Source organism: Haemorhous mexicanus, chromosome 8 (assembly GCF_027477595.1).
Source record: "Haemorhous mexicanus isolate bHaeMex1 chromosome 8, bHaeMex1.pri, whole genome shotgun sequence".
In the NCBI taxonomy this organism is placed as follows: domain Eukaryota; kingdom Metazoa; phylum Chordata; class Aves; order Passeriformes; family Fringillidae; genus Haemorhous; species Haemorhous mexicanus.
In genome coordinates this window covers 30,107,848-30,127,827 of record NC_082348.1, presented here as the reverse complement: position 1 = coordinate 30,127,827, position 19,980 = coordinate 30,107,848, and the positions used below count along the sequence as shown (strand labels likewise).

Sequence of the window (19,980 nt, the reverse complement as noted above, 5' to 3'; positions counted from 1 at the left end):
ACTGAGACTTGTTTACATTTAGATTTGGAGTAAATGAATTTTTTAAAAAATATATTAATATTGTTTCCCTTTGTTATTTGGGAAAGAATGCAATAACTGTCTCCCAGAAAGTAAATTGTGTCATGAGAAAAGCACTTACCTGAAGCTAGAAAAAGGTGAAAAGACATGGTCATGGTGCTGCTCAGGAATAGTTCTTGCCTGTGCCTCTTTCCTAAAGAAAAATTAAGCTAAAAGCTAAATTATCCTCCGGAGAATACCTGCATCAGTCTGTCACTGTTTCCATACAATTGAGTTTTGTTCAGTTCTTCAGCAGGAAGCTGAAGAACTGAGTTCTTCAGCCCTCAGTTCTTCAGCAGGAAAAATATTTTGTTGAAGTAATTTTTGACCACTTCTAATAAATGCAGTAATTAATTCCACAGATATAAAAAAATAAGGGCAAGACAAATCTTAGGAGCTAAGTATCTGTGCTGCAAATAATAAAGCAGCGATGAATCTATGAAGCAGCAGGGATTCAAGGCTCTAATTCCTGGGAAACACCTGGGAGCTGTCTCCAACACTTCTACAGTTACAGAAAATGGTGTGAGAACACCTTCTCTTTCTAAAACCAGAAGGACTGCCAAGGAGATGTGCATCTGAAAATGTAGTGTTGACTTTGAAATATCTGAAGTGTACGAATGAGGAGGGGTTTGGAATGCATTTTGCATCCTCACTGTGAGGGTCTGATCGCCTTGAATCTCGTGATGTAAGCTGGATTTCTTCCACATCATAAAGAGTTCAGGTCCTCTTCTCACTGGCATCTAGCAAATATAGGTTTGGCTTGGGGCTGTGTGGAAGCTTATCGCTATTTAAAAACAACCCAGCTTGGGAAAAGCCTGCTTGCAAACACGAGACAGCAACAAAATGTGCTAATTGGTTTCTTAGGAAAAAAGCACCAGCAGTGAAACTTTTCACACGGGGTAATTGGCCAGGAAGTGTGTCAGTGTGTCATACAGACCTACGTTCTCCATCTCCTCTGTGAATGAGGAGTTTTCACGGGAGTGGGGAGAAACCTCAGTGCCAGAAACACAATATGAGCCCTTTGGGGCTTTTTCTTTATTGTTCCTCCTTTCGCACAGTAGGGCAGTCGCTCTCCATCCTTGGCGGCTCCTGCGCTTATCGGGGCAGGATTGGGCAGATAAGCCATGACTTGTTATTGACTATGTTAAGTCAAAGCTTGCTGTAAATACTTTCGTGTGCTTACACTTAGCTCAGAAACCACTGAAAACATTATTGCAGGAACCGAATGGGAGATGTTTGGGCTTCACACCAAAACCAGCCGATTTCTCTTTTCACTTAGTTTTTGACGGCTTAAGGTGAGGGTGAAACAAATGAACTGGACAACTGCAGAGCAGGCGGGTCTGCAGCGCGGGAGACCAGGTGAGGAGGGCGGCGGCTCCCGGGTCGCGGGGGTTCGGTGCAGCCCGATGTTCGGTGCAGCTCGGGGGGTTCGGTGCCGCCCCTGGGGGTTCGGTGCCGCCCGATGTTCGGTGCAGCCCGATGTTCGGTGCAGCCCCGGGGGGTTCGGTGCAGCCCCTGGGGGTTCGGTGCCGCCCCTGGGGGTTCGGTGCAGCCCCGGGGGGTTCGGTGCAGCCCCTGGGGGTTCGGTGCCGCCCCTGGGGGTTCGGTGCCGCCCCTGGGGGTTCGGTGCAGCCCTGGGGGTTCGGTGCAGCCCCAGGGGGTTCGGTGCAGCCCTGGGGGTTCGGTGCAGCCCCGGGAGTTCGGTGCAGCCCGATGTTCGGTGCAGCCCCGGGGGGTTCGGTGCAGCCCCGGGGGGTTCGGTGCAGCCCTGGGGGTTCGGTGCAGCCCCGGGGGGTTCGGTGCAGCCCCGGGGGGTTCGGTGCAGCCCCGGGGGTTCGGTGCAGCCCGATGTTCGGTGCAGCCCCGGGGGGTTCGGTGCAGCCCTGGGGGTTCGGTGCAGCCCTGGGGGTTCGGTGCAGCCCGATGTTGGGCGCAGCCCGGACCCCGCGCGGGGAGCGGTGCCCGCCGGGCGGCGCTGCGGGCCCGGGGCGGGCGGGCGGCGGCGCCTCCGCCCCTGCCGGGCGGGCGGGCGGGGAGGGGCCGGGGCTGAGCCCCGCTCGCTCGGCTCCGGCTCCTCGGCAGGGCAGCGTCCGCCAGCGGCTCGGGGCGGGAGGCGGCGGGCGGTCGCGGGACGGCGGGCAGCGCCCTTGGGCGGCAGAGGTACAGCTCCCCCGGACTCCCCGGCCCGCGCGGCTCCCTTTGTTTCGCGGCTCCGGCAGCCGCCCGGGACACGCTCGGGGATGGGGCAGGGATGGGGCAGGGATGGGGTGGGCGCTGCAGCGGGTGGTGTGGCGGCTCGGCGCCGGCTCTCCCGTGAGGAGGGGGGCGGCGCTGGGTGCGGGCGCCTGGCAGGGCGGCCCCGGCGGCTCCTGGGCGCCCCTTCCCCGCGCAAAACTGCGGCTCCGGGACGCTCTGCGAGCGCTGTGGCCGGCGCTGAGCTCCGGGGATGGCAGCGGGGCTGGGACAGCTTCATTTAGGCGTGAACGCGGTGCGCACACACGCAGGGACGGTCCGGGGCTCGCTCCCTCAGATATGAGAGTGTGTGTGTGTGTGCGTGTGCGTGCTCTTTCTGGGAAGAGAGCGTGGCATCTGTTTCTTCTTGTCTGAAATAATTACCCTGTGTGCGCGGCTTTCCTGAATGCAAAAGAACGGGCTGGGCTGTGGGGCTCGGGGGAGCCGTGGGAAGCGCGCTGGTAACTTGGAGCAGGATGATGGATTCTGCTGTCGGGTTACACTTGAGAGGAGACTTGAGGAAGGGCTTTCCAGGGCAGGGTCATTGTCCCAGAGAACTTCCCTGAGGGGACGGGTTGGTGCAGCCTCCCAAGGAAGACCGCCCGTCTGCGCCCATGGAGGCTGTTGGGATTCGGTGTGGGACATCTGCTGCCGCTGTTTTGGGAAGGGCATCCCTTTGTTCCTCGGAGTGGCCGGACTCCCCGCTGGAAAACAATGGCCTTCCTAGCAGCGCCACGGGGAGCGGGGCAGTCGCGAAGTGGTCCAGTGCTCGCTTGCCTTGCTCAGGGTGGCTCTGTGCTCACGCGTCCCTGCTCACACGTGCTGTTTGCTTTTTCCAGTAATTTAAAGCTTTGAAATTTCACACCGTGTCATTAAATCAGTTGCTATGTATTTAGTCAGGGCCCCTATTCTAAGGGACAAACGTAACAGTAGCGAAATAAAAGCCATCTACTCTTAAAATGTATGTCAGAGAAACTATTTAAAATGTATCCAGATTGGAAATGGCCACTGGCATAAAGGTCAGGTAAAACTCCTGACTTGGCGATTTTTGTGTGGAATCATGAGCCTTCCATATCCGTCTGTCCTATTGTTAATTGTGAATTAAGGCTGGCAGCAAGCTGCCCATCCTTCCCTGCATGAATCATCACTTTGTCAAGCCCTATGTCAAAAACAAGGTTTTCCCCAAAAGTGTGCGGTGTTAGAGAACAGAAATAGTCCAACCCATCTGTTAAAGTTCAGTCCTTGGCTGCTATTAAACACATGAAAGGTAAAGACATTCTTCTCATGTGCTTTTATTTCCAGTTATCCCAGGCTTGAGTTTGAGAATGTCTTCAATTTAGTGCTTAAAGCAATGCGCTGCTCGGGCTTAATTTGGTGTGAAGGTGTGAGGGTTGGAGCATTCTTCCCAAAGTAACCTAAAGTGGTCACTGCTTGTGTTGGCTTGGAGCACTTACTGAAGTGTTAGGTTGCCACAAGTTCCTCCATATCCTTAGGATGTTTCTGAAACACCTTTGTGGTGTTGGATATCTAAAAGGCTTCTGGCTCCTTCTGAGCACCACAGACAGATTGAGTGTTCAGCAAAGTGAAGGTGAAAGGACTCCTGAAAGCATTTTAAATCACAGAAGCTTGCCTTTTTACTTTTTTGTTTGGTTGTTTTTGGTTGTTTTTGGATTTTTTTGGTAAGAGACCTCGTTGAATCACACCTGTGGGGAGGAGCTCTGTGTGGAAATGATGCCAGGGGCGGGCAGTTTAGCTCTGATGTGTTAGCCCTTTCAGGCATTGTGCAAGGCTTGATGTAATTGCCTTTAGAAGGGCAAATGTACATTGCAAGCCTACTAGTGCTTCTGGGGGAAGGGAAAATAGAAGTCTGGCGAATGAGGAGAGGAAGTGGGAGAGAGCAATTGGAAACACAAGCAAAGTCATTAATTTTTCCCACTGTGCACTCTTAAGAAACTGCTGGCAACATACTGGAGATACTCTGCCTCATGGAAGCGTCAGGGACTTTCTTCACATGATTCTCTGAGATCATCTGGTTTCCCTGAGCTCTGTGGGAACAGAAATTCCTCATGCTGGAGTCTGATCTCATCTTCCTTCGGCAGCAGTAGTAGCAGCGGCTTGGGAATTGGAGAGGAAGGTGAAGGAAGTGCCAGTGGGATGGTTTGGAGAAAAGCTCAGTTCTGCTGTAGGCCGAGCTGGACACTGCTCCCTCCTTTCATCTGCCTTGTGTGGTCAGATCTGGGGCAAATGCTGACATACCCACCAAAGTTCAGTGCCCTCTCTGACTGCTGAGCTTATTTAGCACAGCTCATGTACCAGAGCGTCCTTTGAGTCCTACCCTGTATTTCATTCATCCTCCTTTACTGCACTAATGAACAGCAAACTGAAATGGAAAGTGCTGCCTTGAGTGACTGTGTGCATCAAGCTTGGGGAATTTCCTGAGCTTGATGAAAGACAAAATAAAGGGGTTTTTCCCTCCCTTATAGCTGTGTGTAGTTAGTCTGTTAAATTCTCAGAGCCTTCTAAGTGGCCTCTTCTGTTTGTTGTGGGACTACTGGCAAAAATTTTAGGAAGATTGGAGTGGCAATGACCAGCCCTGGAGTCTGTAACTTGATCTACAGCTTTTTCTCTTCAACTGGGAAAGGAAGTAACAGCTCTTGTTACACCCTTATGTAACCTCTCCATTCATAACCTCCAGAAAAGAAGGAAACCAGAGCTTGATTTCTGGTGTATAAGCTAACATCAGGGCATGCTTTGTCATAAAGAAACAGTAAAGAATAACATTAATTTTCTTCTCTTTTGCAGTTCCCAGAATGGAAAAAAAGCCCCAAAATCCACAACCCTCCCAAAAGTTAAACGTTTTAATTTTGTGCTGATGGGATAGTGGAAATCTCTGCAACTCTTTGTCATATGCTGTGAGGTAGCTGCTAAAGAGGATACTGGAACTACAGCCAGGGTGTTTTTGTGGTCAATGTTTTGAGACTAAAGCTCAACTGGTGTGTTTGAGCTTTAGTCTCAAAACATTGATGCTTTGCAGTTGTGCCCCAGCTTGCTTGTGGTTTGGGAAAGCTTTGGTCTTTTGGTGTGTGTTACTCCAGATTTTGGTTCGGAACAGTGTGGCGACCAGGATCTCTTTTTTTTGGTTTATTTCGTTTGGTTTGGTTTTTTGTTTCCATAGCTTTTAAAGAAAACTGTACTGAAAGTTGATCGTTTTGCCTCTCCCAGCTCCATTTTACTGGGAAATTTCCCATTTGGTATCACCAAGGAAACTTGTATCCATTTCTTGATGTGCATTTTAAGTCTGATAGCGAAGTCACCGTGGTGATAAGAAAGTTTCTGTGAGAAAGACTAGTACTTAAAAATGCAGTTTCAGAGGCAAAGAAGAATTATCAAGTCCCCTTTCCGGATGCAAACTGGTTGGGGAATTCTTCCATGCAGGCAGCAAAGCAGGAGTAATGGACCCCAGAGGCCAGAACAACATCCTTTTTCCAGTGCTCCAGCTTTTGGGAGGAGAGCAATCGAGAGGTGGTCTCCAGCCTGAGTGACCAGATTTAACACTTCAGCAAACAAGCTGAAGGCTCCAAAAGGAGTCCGAAGGAGTAAGGGCGAGAAATGTTTACTGTCACTAAGATTTTCTTTCATTTTCAGGGGTGGGGAGTGGTGATTGCCTTGTCTCTGGCTTTGTGAAGTGCTGCCTTGTAATTGCTTCTTCACTGTGGATGTACTGGTCAACTCTTCCTTGTGCTCCCTGTCTTGGGGAGGCAGAAATGCTTCCAAGGGTCTCATATTGGCAGGAATCTTTATGCTGTTGGGCAGGAGGACCATGAGAGCAAAAGAAAGTAAGAGCCTTTATCAAGGAGGAAAAGAGGAATAGGTGCTGGGTAACAGAAGGCTTGGTGGGTGTTGTACACTCAGAAGTGCTTCTTGTAGATTTCTTTATTTTCTAAATGAAGGCAGCAAGGAAAGACTCCTTTTTCCCTACTGTAAGCAGAAACCAGTTTTTAAAAGTGTGTGACCACAGCCTGGTCAGCAGTGGTACAAGTTTCCTGGGCTCACAAATATGCTTTGTGTGTGAGCTCTCTTGCTGTTTGCTTGATGCTTCTTTTTCTGTAATATTCTATAATTTTCCTTGTTTGTACACTCCAAAGTGCTACTGGGGGTACTTTAAATTACAGTAAGAGTACAAATATAAAATTACAAATAAGAATAAACTGTAGGCTTTGCTAGAATGGAAAAAAACCCAGATAGTTAAGCTTCTACTCTTTTATATTCATTTTCTTTATGGAGTCTGTTCTCCTTTTGTCTACGAGAGTGTACTGGTGTTTGATGATGTTTGAAATCCTGGGCCTTAAGGTAACCACCAGTTTTTATGCACAGTGGAGCACGTGCAGTGTCCTGACACTGTGCTTAAATCCTTGCCAGTAACCTTTGAGAGCCTGCACCTCAGAAGTGAGGAAACTGCTGGGTGAGGAAGGGGTGAATCCTGTATCTTGGGAAAGCACAAGCAGAGGAAGCTACTCTTACTCTCTGTGTTTTAATGCCTTTGTGTCAAAACAATTTGAAGCACAACTAGGGGTATCCTTTTAGATCAGAAGTGTCCCTAAATTCCTTACTGCATAAGGGCTCTGTGGATGGCACTGTAGTGAGAGGTCAGCCCTGCTGTTAGGAGAGCTCTTAAAGGGAGTGAGTTGCTATTAATCCTCTCCACTGTTTCTCTATGGAAGCAACTTAACATAGAGACACTGGTGAAGAGATGCCATTTTTTCTGTAACTCTGGGAACCAGTTCACTGTCCACTTAATAGCTTGGCTAGAGCTTCGTGTGTGAGGGCTGAGAAGGAAGCTCCTCCTAGCAGAGCTCATGCTTACCTGATGTGAAAGAGGGGATACCTGGGATGTCGAACTTCCAGCCAAAATAACAGCTGCTCTACCTTTTCATCAAGAGAGGCTTGGAGACAGGGCAGCAGAAAGGTGGCAGAGGTTGAAAGGCAGATTATTTTTCGGAATAGTTAAGGCTACAAGGTAAACACGTGCTTGCTGGAGTGTCTGGAGACCCTTCCTAACTTTTAGGGGTCTGTGACTGATGGAGCACTTGAGGTTTGTTGTGCAGAGCAAGCTAGGGAGGTGCTAACTCCCTGTGAACCTTTGGAGAAGGAAAAGAGTTGTTGAAAGGGTGAAAATGAATCCCTCTCTCTGTGAAGGAATACTCCTGGTGGTGATGAGGGAATATGGCTGCCATGATGTACCAGGAATCATCTGAACACCCTGCTCAGTGAAGGTGGGATCAAATAGGAGATGGAGCAGAAAAGGGTGATTGGGATCGAAAAGCCACTGAGAGGGAAATGGGCAACACTGGCTGTGCTTTATACATTGAAATAAACCTTTGTCAGTACTTCCCCGTGAGGGAGAAAACACATTTGAATGTAAAACCAAAGCCAAACCCCAGCAGAATTAGCAAAATCAAGAAGAATATTAGCGGATCAGTAATGAATTTAGTCTGTGAATAAGGCACACCACAAGGACTGTTTCCCATGGAGAAGGCTGAAAAGTGGCACTCTGGAGCAGTGCAGTGTGGCAGTGCTGGCTGTGGGTGCAGTGGTCTGGAGCACACAGAGCAGACACAGCTCCACTTGCCTTTGTTCAGCTCACTGGGCTGTCAGGCTGCGGGGCTGGAAGGGCTCTGGAGATCACCTCCAGTGATCAAAGAGTGCAGGGCTCTGTCAAAACAAAGGTCAGGAGAAACCCTGGACAATCTTTTGGCAAGCAAGGGCAGAGTGGGAGCTCCTTGTGCCTTGTAACACTTCTGGAACACAGGGAGCTTGCCTGTATCTCGTGTGAACAGAACTTTTTGCTTCCTGAAAGCTGCCAGATGATAGTTCTCACTGAAACCCAGCGAGGGGAAACTTGGTAGCTGTGCGTGTGTGCTGAGCCTGCCTGCCACGGGCCGGCTGCTTTCCCTCTGTGGAAGGGAGTTGCTTTCTACTGATGTTTTAAGGTGTCCCCCTCTAAATCTGTGAAGTGCTCTATTTTATTTGGAAAGTCTCTGTTTATGGGGCTAGTTGTTAATAAAAACACTGCCTGCTGGCTTTTAACTCCAGGGACATCTGGACAAGAGTGATTACCCTGTGTGGAAATGCGACTTCATGAACTGCTCCCATTTACCTCTTGTACAATACACAGGAAGAGCTGGAGATGGCTGGATTTAGAAATTGATGACTTTTATCCTCTGATTCCAGGTGTCTGTCTGGAAATTACTGTTGAGGATGAAAATGACAAAACAGTGGATATAGGTCAACTGCTTGAGATGAGCAAACCTGTCTTAGTACATGTAATTTATTTAAGCCTTGCCTTCCCTTAGATTTTTTTTAATCTTAGTTTTGGGCAAATAATGCTTCCTCTTCCTGCAACACTTGCATCCAAATTCTTTTATTCCCTCCCTTTATTAAAAAATGGCAGTGTCTTGCTGCACAGAAATTGATGTGCAGGATAGACAGTGATGGCCAGTGGTGGGGTGAAAACTTGCACTACTGTTTTACCCCTGGGAGAAATGGGACCAGTCGTGTCTGACTTCCTGCAGGCTTTTCTCTTCTGATGGATTGACTTGCAAAGAAGTAATGATTTCCACTTGAAGCTTTTCCTGCAGCCAGGGAATTTTGCAGAGCAATTTTTCTGCTCTGTGGTACTTAATGAGGGGTTTGTTCTCCTTGCAGCCCATGTCTCTGATGGAATGCTTGTACTCAGATCTCCTCTCCTGCCTGCTTTTGTGTGCAAAATCAGCTGTTCTGTTGTCCTTTACTCTGTCCTTTTGAGTGAAATTCAACTTTAGACGTGTCTGAGACAGTAGGTGTGTAGACCAAGAGATGAACAGCTGGCATGATTTGTCTTATTTTCATAAATGCTAGGCTAAAAACATTCCAAACCTTATTTACAAATATTTCAAGGACCCCATCAGTGAGGTTTTCAGGAGGGTAAATTGCAACGGGCTAGAATAAGACCTTTGGGGGGTGGTATTTGGGTGACTTCTTTTCCTCCTGTTTTAAATGGAAAAGGACAGGGAAATTTTTGCTTTACCTGGACTTTTAGTGCTTGGAGGATGATATGAGTGCACGGAAACTGTGGAAACCTGTGAGTGCCAACTGCTCTGGGGGTTAGGGTCTGTGCTCAGTGACTGTGGCTGGTTGATGCAAGGTAGATACAGGCAGTGATGCTTCTTCTGGCATCTGGATTTTAGGTTTGTGTTCCTCTCTGACCGGTTTTAAGCCTGGTTCACTGACTGTTGTCACGACTTTCTGTGGCTGCTTTTCCTCCTGCTGTTGGCAGCTGAGTGCAGCTGTGGTGTTACCTGGCCTGTTATTTCGTTTTCTGCATATCTCCAGGGCTTATCACCCACTGTTTAACAGGCAACAAAGCATTTGAGCTGGGGATTAGCATGTACTCTGGTATTTTAACCCTGTGGTATTAGGACATCTCTTAGTACCTGCCTCAGCAATGATGTAAATGTGTGTTTGCTCCAGGTGCTCCACCTTGAGCAGTGCTTTTGCCTGTGCTGTGGTTCCCGTGCTGGCTGCAGGAAAGCAAGGCTTGCTTTCTGCCCATGTGCTTGTGTGGAATAGAGAATAAAAATCCTGTTTTGGTCGAAGGTCTTGATTACAGCTGATTGCTGGATTACTCCCGAGGGACTGGAACCTCAGGTGAGAGAAGTGATCTGACTCTGGGAGGGCTGATGGATTGTAAAAGCATTTTGTGGGCATCTGCTACTGAGAGCTCTTTTGAGCCCAAGCTCTGGTGTGTGACATACAGCAAACAAAGAAGATCCCCTAATATAAATAAACACTACCTTGTTTTTTGTGCCTCTGTTCTGCAAATGTAACCTTTGGATTGGGCAGGATCCCCAAAATTGGCAGAAATCTTTGGGCGGCAGCTTGAAAGATTAAGATAATCAGTTTAAAAGGGCACCCACTGCTTAGTGGAGTTTGGCTGTCCAGCAGTAAAATATTGTTTGCTTTCTTTTCTGAAAGAATGAGGGTGTTTTCTATATGTCCATATCCCTTACTGACAGTGTTTCAAAGTTATGTTGTCCAAACGCTGCCAGTCTGAAATCTAGTCTTTGCTTTAGGGGGAGAAGGCAGGACCTTTGACAACTTTTGGCTTTGCAGTCACATTTTGTTCCTTATTTTGAAAAAGATTCAAGGAAATCTTAGCAAGGTGTATGTGCAAAAAAATTGACCTCCTTTGTTACTGAATACCTAATCCTTTTCTGTAGATGTGGACCTGGAATGATTATAAAACTCTGTGGCTGGGCAATGACTAAGAAAACCTAAATATAAGAAACCACCATGGATCCTGTTTCTGCTGAACTCAGGGGAATTTAACCAGAATTTTGGATTGTAAATAGCCTTGGTAGTGAAGACCTATTTCTAGGTGCCTTGAAAACACCCAAGGTGTTTTCCCCATTAAACTAATTAAAGAAAAAGAAAAAAAGGACTTCAGAATAACCATTTACATAAAATGCCACTTCACACCTATAATCCTTGAAGCCTCTCAATATAATCCAAAATGTAAAGGAACACTTTAAGGATCAAAATGGAGCAGCAGACATATTTTGACTGTATTTTCACAGCTGCTAAAGAAGAGTGCCTTAGCAACGTTGAAAGACCCAAATGTTTTTCCCAAAACCTGGTGTGACTGACCCAGATGAGTTAAAGCAAGGCAGAAAGTTGACTTAGGAAATAGATCAGCCCCAGAGTGCAATTACTGGTGGCAGTTATTGTGTTGTGGTTGCAAAATAATTATCAGAAGTAATTTGAAGACATGTACTGCTGGGACTGTAAAGTAGGAATAATAGACTAGATATACCCCATGGTCTCATAGAGCAGGTAATATCCATGCTAATGTTATTCAAACCACTGGGAGAAAAATAACAGAAAGTAGCCTCAGAGAAATGCAAACACAGCCCTCTCAGGCTGCTGAATTAGTTGGTTTAGGTTTTTTTAAGGAAGAGAAAGAGGGCAAAGCTGTATCCTCTGCATACGTGGCTCATGTGATTTTGGTTTTGTGGTAAGGTACTGTGCACCTTTTTGGTGACACCAGAGTTGTTTATAGTCTCATCATAATGTGAACAGAGGCATGAGAGGCATCTCTCTCACTTTAGGGGAGATTACTGTTTAGTGTGGGTTGGCACCAAGCTGTAAATAAATGTAAAAATAAAAAACACCCCACCCCCACACCTAAACAAAAACCTTAAAACCCCCCAAGAAGCCCCAGAGAACTTCAGCACCAACCAAACCTCTCACTTCTGCATTCCTGAAGAACCTGAGTCCTGCTAGTGAAGGAACTTCCATCCCCTGTTCACATCCAGAGGAGATGATGTCCCAGCAAACATTTTGTGCATGTCCTAATGCAGGCTCATTATCCCACTAACTGCAGTCAAGTCTCCGTTGTTAAACTATGATACTTTCTTGAAAATCCCCCAATCTTTAGGTGAATGTTTGGTAGCAGAGGCCAGCGGAGCATTCGTTTCTCCTGTGGAATTCTCTGGTCAGATCTTCTGTCATCTAAATTGCAGTCACTGGTGCGAAGCTGCCCTGATCTGATGTTGCTGAAGGGCTGTTCCCATTAGCTGATGCTGAATGCAAACATTCCTGCAGCCCCAGTGCAAATCCAGCCCGGCCTGCGGCGTTTCCCCTCTGTAATTCCCCGAGCCGGTTGTTGTGCAGCGCTCGAGGAAAGCGCGTACGCGTGGGTAATGTTTGTGGGTAATGTTCGGTGCCCACGGGATGTAAGGGAGGTTGCACAAGGCTTCAAATAACAGCTCTTGCTCGGTATGTAAGATGTGAGAAGCATTAGCTAATTCAAAAGCTCCGAATTATAAACTTTTCCAGTCTGGAAAACACCGACTTGTGCAGTAGGACTGTGAGAAAGGAAGGAATTCAGAAGCTATCCAGACGCTGGCGAAACCAAAAGGAAAGATGGAGAGTCAGAGGAAGCCTTTTAGTTCTTTGAGTGCTTTTACTGATGTTGTGATATCCATTAACATTCCTTCCTGAAATTCGTCTGTCACGTTCCTCAAGTCCATTTTCTTGCAGGAAAAGCAGTGGGCTGCAGCATCGAGCTGTTTTCTGCTCTTTTCCACAGGACGTGGATGTGTCAGAGCAACAGCTGGCAGCAGGCACAGCTGGGCAGGAGGGTGCAGGTGTTCCTGCAGAGCAGATGGGAGGGGGCTGGAGGGAGAGCAGGGGTTTCCTCTGGATGATATCCACGCTTTTTCACCCGTGCTGATGTCGGGAAATGCAGCTCTGAGTGAAGAGGGCGTTGTAGCAGTTCAGCTGCAGAGTCTGCCTCAGTTTGCCTGGTGAACCAGCACAGGGGGTTTCCAATGAACTTCCACCTTTGGGGCATCAAATGGTGAGGCACAAGGTTTGCTCAAAGGGCAGCAGGACAGGATAAATTTAAATCCTGCCTCTTGCTAAATTGGTACTTAGGCTTGTCATGAGCAGCAGCCTGAGATGATGGTTGCAGCCCCTTTTGGTTTGGTTTTGCTCAAGTAATGGCATTGTGTCCCTGGCTGCTTCTTGCAGCAGAGGCCTTCAATGTCCCCACCTTGGCTGGGCTGATTGCTCCCAACAGAGAAAACAGGGAAAGGGTGGACAAGCACAATCACAGCCTGACAGGGGCTCAGGGACATGAAATCAGCTTGAACTCCACTGTTGAATTACTGATGTTGCACATTGTCCCTGGTAAGACTTAGGAAAAGGGGGTTATCTTCTACAGTGAGCTGGTTGTAGTGAAACCAAAGGCTTGTGGTGTTTTAATCTTTTTTTGGGTTTTGTTTTTAAAGAAGCAGAGCTTGAAGCATATGTGAGTACATCTGTGTCAGTTTTGATGGTAGGGAAATTGTCCTCTTGCTACAATGCTTGGAAAGAAAACAAAAAGCCCAGCCACCTCTGCAGAGCAGCAAACCTCTGAGTGTGAGCTAAGGAGTGCACAGCTGTAGGAAGCTGCTGACAATTGTTGCTGTTCTGCTGCTGGAGGGTGATGTGGAAAACCTGGGACAATTCCATGAGGTGCTGCATGCCAATAACAGGGCATGACTTCATTTCCCCCGTGGAGAATGTGTGCATTTAATTGTACAAGGCTTTGGGGGTTTTGCCTGTTCTCTGCATTCTCTTCTATTTACAGCTGTCATTAGCTCTTTTTCCAGAATGGCCAATGATAGGGCTTGCTGTGGCTGTGATTTTTAATTTGCCATCCTTGTGGTCAAGAGGGGCAAGAAGGTTTTAGATTCAACTGAAAATCTAAATTTTATCCCAATCCCAGGCACTGCAAGCAGTGGATAAAACAGTGTGTGTTTTAAAAGGCTCTCTGTGGTGTGGGAGTGTGTGGATTAATGCATTTTAAAGACACAGCCTGCCCAGCACCTCTCCTCCTAAGCATGTTGTCCAACATAAAACAGATCAAACTGTGAAAGATTACTGAATTGACTTCTAAAATATTTTTCTGAGAATGGAAACATGTTGCAAATGTTCTCACTCCATTGAATTTAAGGTTTAGATATGAAACCAAGGGGAGGAAGAACAGATTTGACAACTGCCTACAGAAAAAAGGAGATATTTTGAAATGCTGCTGATCTCCCCTTTAGGGACAAGAAGGGTAAATTTGGGAGAAGCCTCAAGTGGTAAGTGGGTATGGGTGAGAGCAGAGAATGCTGAAGGAAGAATCTGGTCCTCCTGATCTCTCAGGCACTGGGAGCAGCTTCTGGTCCCATCCCTCTCAGATCTGGTTCTTGTAAATGGTTCTTGAGTAGCATTCATCTTTTTAAAGGTGTGTGAAGACATCCAAAAGTAGAAACCACTTGCTTTTATGTTTGCCACTGCTTCCCAAACTGTGGTGAGCACGCTGTCAGCACTGCTGATGGGAAATATTAACAGCTGCAAGGCATCTTTGGGTGTATGGCAAATACTTGGACATGGATTTGGATTGCATTTCTGAGCTTCTAAAGTTTAGCCATGTAATGTTGCAATTTTTTTTCTGTGTAGTGTGCTGATTTTTGACCTTTTTTATAAAGCTACTTCTAAAATTAGCATTTGGTATTTTGAAAGTGCTGTGTATTGATCTTCTACTACATTCTTCTGGTAGATTAATTTCAGTTATTAAGTCCTATTTAATTGATTAATTTATGTTTAAACATTGTTGGTTTCTCTTAGCAGTGCTTTTTTTCCCCTCACTTTTTACCTCAGATAGACAACCAAATTATCCACAGGCTGGATTTTCCTTTGTTAGCTAAACCAGAGCAGGGATTAAGATTGGATTCCACCAAAGCAAAGGCCAACAATGCTGCCATGGAAGAATACTCTTGAATCATGCATAAGTGTAGGAGGTAATCTTTAATGGATTTTTGCAAAGGCTAGGCCATTGAAAATGGCTTTGTAGCAATCAGTGTTAAATATGTTGTTTCAGCCTGTTCAATTTTTTCATCATTTGGGTTTCTAATATTTTCTATCTCACAAGCTGATGAAAAATATTTTCATCATACAATACTGTAAATTATTGTAGAAAAAAACAAGCTGAAAATGAACCTTTGACCATAAAATGGAACTTTTCCAATGTATTGAAAAGTCAATATCTGTATACAACTTTTTGATCCAACTTCTAATAGTGGATATAGTGTCTTCCTGCACCTCTTCTGCAAAACATGGCACTGAATTTGGGAATACATGGATGTTTTTGATGGGTTTGGCTGCTCTTGCTCTTGAAATTCCCAAGCAGTGATGCATGAAGTGTGGTAGTTGGTATGTAATTTCACAATGGTAAATGAGGTATTGTACTTAGAACTTAAATTTTAGGTTTCAATTGCCCTTATTAGGATTTTGTGTTGGCTTTTTTATATATATTTGGCCACAAACCCATTATTTAATAAGTTCCATACTTGAGAAGGGCTTTATTTTTTCAGCCTTCAAAAGTTATTTGAGCATTAGTTGATGTATGGGAAGTAATTAGGTCACTGAAACAAGATTGGTAGTTTAAAGAATTCGTCTTAATGGGATGCAGAAGTTGAAGTGATACCTCTGAAAAGATTCTACGAATGTTTCCAATTTTTTTGGTGATTCAGAGAGGTGAATTTTAAGAATAAAAGTATCTTTCACTACAAAGAAATTTGTCCAGTGTTTCTGTTAAAAATAAATGCTCTTTTGTTTGTTTAGCAGAGTTGACTCAGCTTTGGTTGGTTACCATAGTTCAGCACTGTTTTTGCATTTCCATGAGAATTTCTAGTAATTCCCAGGCTTGGTTCAGGTTTTGGGGATCTTTTTGTGTTGCTTTGTTAGCTGCCTGTGGAGCTGTGCTTTGGAAAAACATCAAGCAAGACTTAAATCCTGATCTAAAATCCTCCAGTGTCACTCACTGATGAAAATCATCACATGGCTTTTAGTGGAGTAGTGGCTTCAGGGAGAAGGGAGAGGTGAATGACTTTGCTTGTTTTAAATTAGTGATCTCATGGAGGGGTATTATGGCAGGGTAGCACTGCTTATAAGAGGGGACAGCTGCTCAGTGGCACTTTGGGAAACCAGAAAAAACATTTAGAATTAAAATGCGCAGCAGTGGTAGGGGCACCAAGGAGAGCCTGGTAGCATTCTGTAGCTGGGAGGTGACAGCTGACTGGTGAAGCTGAGCTGCTGTTCTGTGTGGCTGTAGCTGTGCAGTGCCTGGTCCTGGTTTGTGTGGTCAGCAGAGCTGTTCTCTCAGCTCTGGTTCCCCGTTTGCGGCCGCCGTGAATCCGCCCGTTTGTGTGCCCAGAGCTCCTGAGGAGCTCCCTAATCTCCAGCCTTTGGACTGGAGGGATAAAAGGCTGGGAGGATCAAATAAGTGCCAAGTTTTGGCCTGACCTTGACTTCTTTGTCTAAATGACTTCCTTTATCAGACTTGCTTACTTTGTTTTGTTTGATCCTGGTTCCCTGCTCCAGCCCAGCTTCTGGCCTTTGCCACTCCGGCTATACTCGTGCAGTGCGTCCCCTTATCAGCTGGATTGTTGCTGCCCTGTGAAAATGTTCTCTCCAGCAACAAAATTACAAGTAAATGAAGTAATTTGGTAGCTTCATGTAGCCAACACCAGCACTGTTCTACTTTAGAGCCCCAGGTTCATGAACTAAGATCAAATGGTGTGGTTTTTGTCTCTGAGCAGGTTCACTGCGTTGGTTCCCATTTCAATATTCATGGAGTTGGAGAAATGCATGTAAGGGTGAAAAAACTCAGATTAGGGTTACTGACAAACTTAAACCCTAATCTGGAGGTCCTGATGAAGCTTTTGATAAAACACAGACTCACATGCACTTGGACATTGTGTGGTTTTGGTGCCCACTGGAATCTTCATTCCTGTTTCCAGGAGTCCCCTGTTTAATGTAAAGTGGACCAGAAGGCATTGTTGACTATTAGAAGTTAAATTTTGGAATCATGTGGACTGCCTGGGCTAATGCACTGACTTTGAGAATGTCCCTTGGAAACATAATTGTAATGTAGTGTTCTTTCAACTTTTATTCCTGAAGTCGTGTTACTAGATAATGCCTGTGAATAATTAGAATAACCTTGAGCTAACCTTTGCTGTTTGTTTTATTCTTGTTTCTTTTGTTTTTCCCAGGACAAAATGGCCAAAATGGAGGTCAAGACATCGCTTTTAGATGACATGATTGGGGTGGGAGATATGGTTCTTTTAGAGCCACTTAATGAAGATTCCTTCATCAATAACCTGAAGAAGCGCTTTGATCACAATGAAGTTTATGTGAGTATATGTTAAAAAAAACTATCCTATGGGGAGCTATGCTGCCATTCTTAAGATATGTGTTTATTTATAAGAATACACACAGACTGAGTGCCTGAGCATTATTGTATTAGGGATGTTTTAAACCTTACTTGTGCTGTAGTCTTTCCTGTACTGCATTCTTTGCATTTGATCTTCCCCATCTGGGATATTTTTCCTTCTTTTTTTTTTCCTCCATTACATGACATGGGAGACCTCTGATTTTCATAAAGAACAGTTCCAGAACTGCTGCTGGCAGTAACTTTGATGCTCCTCTTGTCAGAGGGCATCACAGTTATAAATAATTCATTTACAGGGAAGGCACTTCCAGGATGTTAGAGCAGGCTGAAGCAGAAACAATACATGCTCAGAATGTGCTGAGGGTAACTTAAATATTGCCTGCTATCTTTGATTTGCAAAAGGGTTGTGTTTATTACAATGGTTGGGGTTTAAACTAAGTACAATGAGCTTGGATATATGTGGAAGTAATCAAAGTCTTCAGGCATATTAATCTTTGAGTGATGATCACAGGAGAGATGTGAACTGGCAGCTGAAGCTCAGGCAGGGAATGAAGAGGCAAATGGTGATTCCAGTTAAGCCTTTCATTTCCTGCTTCATCTCTTTGTTCCACTCTTGCTAAAATGTGCATGGTATTGTATCTGTTTTATTGCTTGGAGTCTGTGAACTTAATGGTTCCTAGAGACCTTCCAGGGCTGCTGGTGAGCCTAAATATTTAAGCCAAAGTGTATCTGTGATCTGCAAGCAATTGTGTCTGCAGCTTACTCAAATCAAATAGGTGTTCTGTACTTAATTATAATTTAGCCTTCCCCCCCCTTTTTAATTTTTGCTGTGATTATATTTTTCATTCTTGCTGAGCATTTGAACCATGGTGGTTTCATTATACTGGAGATTGGAAAGGAGAAGGTATGGGAAGATCTGTGCTGTTTTTGTTTGGTTCTTAGTTATAGTCTGGGTTTTTCTACCTCCACTATTCATTGTCTGCCATGTCTTTCTTCTCAATTTTTTGTCCCACCAGGCCTGCTCCCTTTTCTGGGCACATTAGGTTGGTAATGCACAGCTGCTCCTAACTGCTAGTGTACCATCTCCACCCATTTGCTCCTTCAGGTTGTACTGACAATTTAAATTAAACAATAACATTAGATTAAGGAAAGACTCTCAGTATCCATGAAAACCTCGTTGAAGAAGAAACCAAAACTATGTATATTTGTGGAAACATTTTTTTCCCCAATGGTTAAAAAAATTAACCTTTTTGTTTTTAAACTTCTGTTATACCTTTGAGAGTTAAATTTGTAAAACTTTGTGTCTTGAATTTTCCTTGTTCCTTGAGAATGGGTGCTGTTCCCTATGGATAACCCTTGGATGTTGATTCAGACAGGTGGATATCAGACTTCTCTTTTCTGCTCTTTCATCTTGTTTCTGGCAAATCCTTCATTTTCAAACACTGCAGTGGCTGCCTCTTCTGGGATTCAGAGGTTTTTTTTTTCCAGCCAGTGGCTTGTATGCTTAATATGTTCCACATCAGTTTTAGGGTTAATACTCTGTTCCTAGTGCCTGCAGTAACACTGGGTGATTCTGAATCATCCCATTCCATTTAACTCAAGGAAATATGGAGGAAAAGAAAAGGAAAGAGAGCTGTTTGCCAGGAGATTTAAGGAGGCAGGAGCACCCAGCCCAATCTTTGGGTCATATTTGAAAGTTTTATTTAAAGCATTAAAGATGCTGACCTGTTCTGTGAGGGCACCCTGGGCTATGCAGTTTCTTATGAAGGATTGCTATAAATCTTATGCAAGTGGATTTCTCAAGGGGGGTTTTGGTTTGTTTTTTTTTTCCAGTCAGCTACTATGGATTGCATTTAATTACATGTTTCTGCTTTATTCAGACTGGATAGGTTTTTTTTTTCTTGAAAGGAACTGAATGTTTTAATGGCAAATGGGTGTTCTATTTTGTTATTGTTATTATCTGCTGTTATGAGCTAGCTGACAACGTGTATTCAAACACACATTTCTTTGAGATGGTGACAGTGAAGTGTGTATTTCCCCCAGTTTCTGATTCTGCTGCACCTGGCACTGATGTGCAATTAAATTATCTGTATTATGTTTGTGGGTAGGTGATACCAGGTGCCACTTTCCCTGGCAATGTGGGATCCTTTGGCATGCAGGTGGGAAAGTCTGTTTTTTCAAGGTCTTACAAGTTGTGTGTGTGAATCCACAATATGAAGGCCAAATGTCACAGATCTTTGCAAATAAGAATTAAAACATTCACTGCATACAATGGTGGAAAAAAGGAGATGTTCATGCCTGTGCCACATCCTGCTACCAAGTATGCAAGTTACTTGGCTTGTGATGCTGCATGGTTTTATTTACCAAATCACTTGAGGAATACTGTCTCCTCTCCATATCAGCTGAGTTCTGCTGCCTTGCAAATTTTCATGTCTCTGTTGCATATTTTAGAAAATTTGTAAAACAGTAACAGTTGGAATGGTGCTCACTGTAACAGCCACATGAATTTTCAAGTACAAACTCTTCTCCACCTTCTCCTTGCTGCCACCACTCATGGCAACTGCACTTTGCATTTCTGGTTTTAGACTCTGATGGGGACAATGGAGCCTCTGTTACACCTGGAAGCAGGGCTTGTTTCACCATGTGAAATCTGTAGTTTGCATCCTGGGGAAGCCAAATTGCACTATTGAAGAGCTGCTGCTGGTGCTTAACCAAGACTGCAGATTTCTGCTTCTCCAACAAACTGCATGGAGAAATTGACCTCTCAGGATCCTTTCAGAGGGCAGTAGGAATGGATTTGCCCTTTAATGTCTGAGCTGTGGGCTTAAGTTCAGCCCTCATGTCAGTATTCCACTGCAGGCACTGCCAGAAGTTGTGCTTAAGTTGAA

At 45.2% G+C, this 19,980-nt stretch overlaps 1 protein-coding gene across 4 annotated transcripts in view; it reads left to right on the top strand.

Moving 5' to 3' along the window:
• The first annotated feature begins 1,230 nt into the window (after positions 1-1,230).
• Positions 1,231-19,980, top strand: part of MYO1B (myosin IB) — a 108,624-nt gene continuing 89,874 nt past the window's right edge. Inside the window, exons 1-2 of one of the 4 annotated variants that reach the window (XM_059853413.1) lie at positions 1,231-1,416; positions 16,914-17,054. In XM_059853413.1, coding sequence (XP_059709396.1) covers positions 16,920-17,054 — 135 coding nt within the window. In that variant the 5' untranslated portion in view covers positions 1,231-1,416; positions 16,914-16,919. Of the gene's footprint in view, positions 1,417-2,094; positions 2,218-16,913; positions 17,055-19,980 lie in introns of those variants that run through there. The other 3 variants (XM_059853415.1, XM_059853416.1, XM_059853414.1) reach the window with 3 other exon arrangements.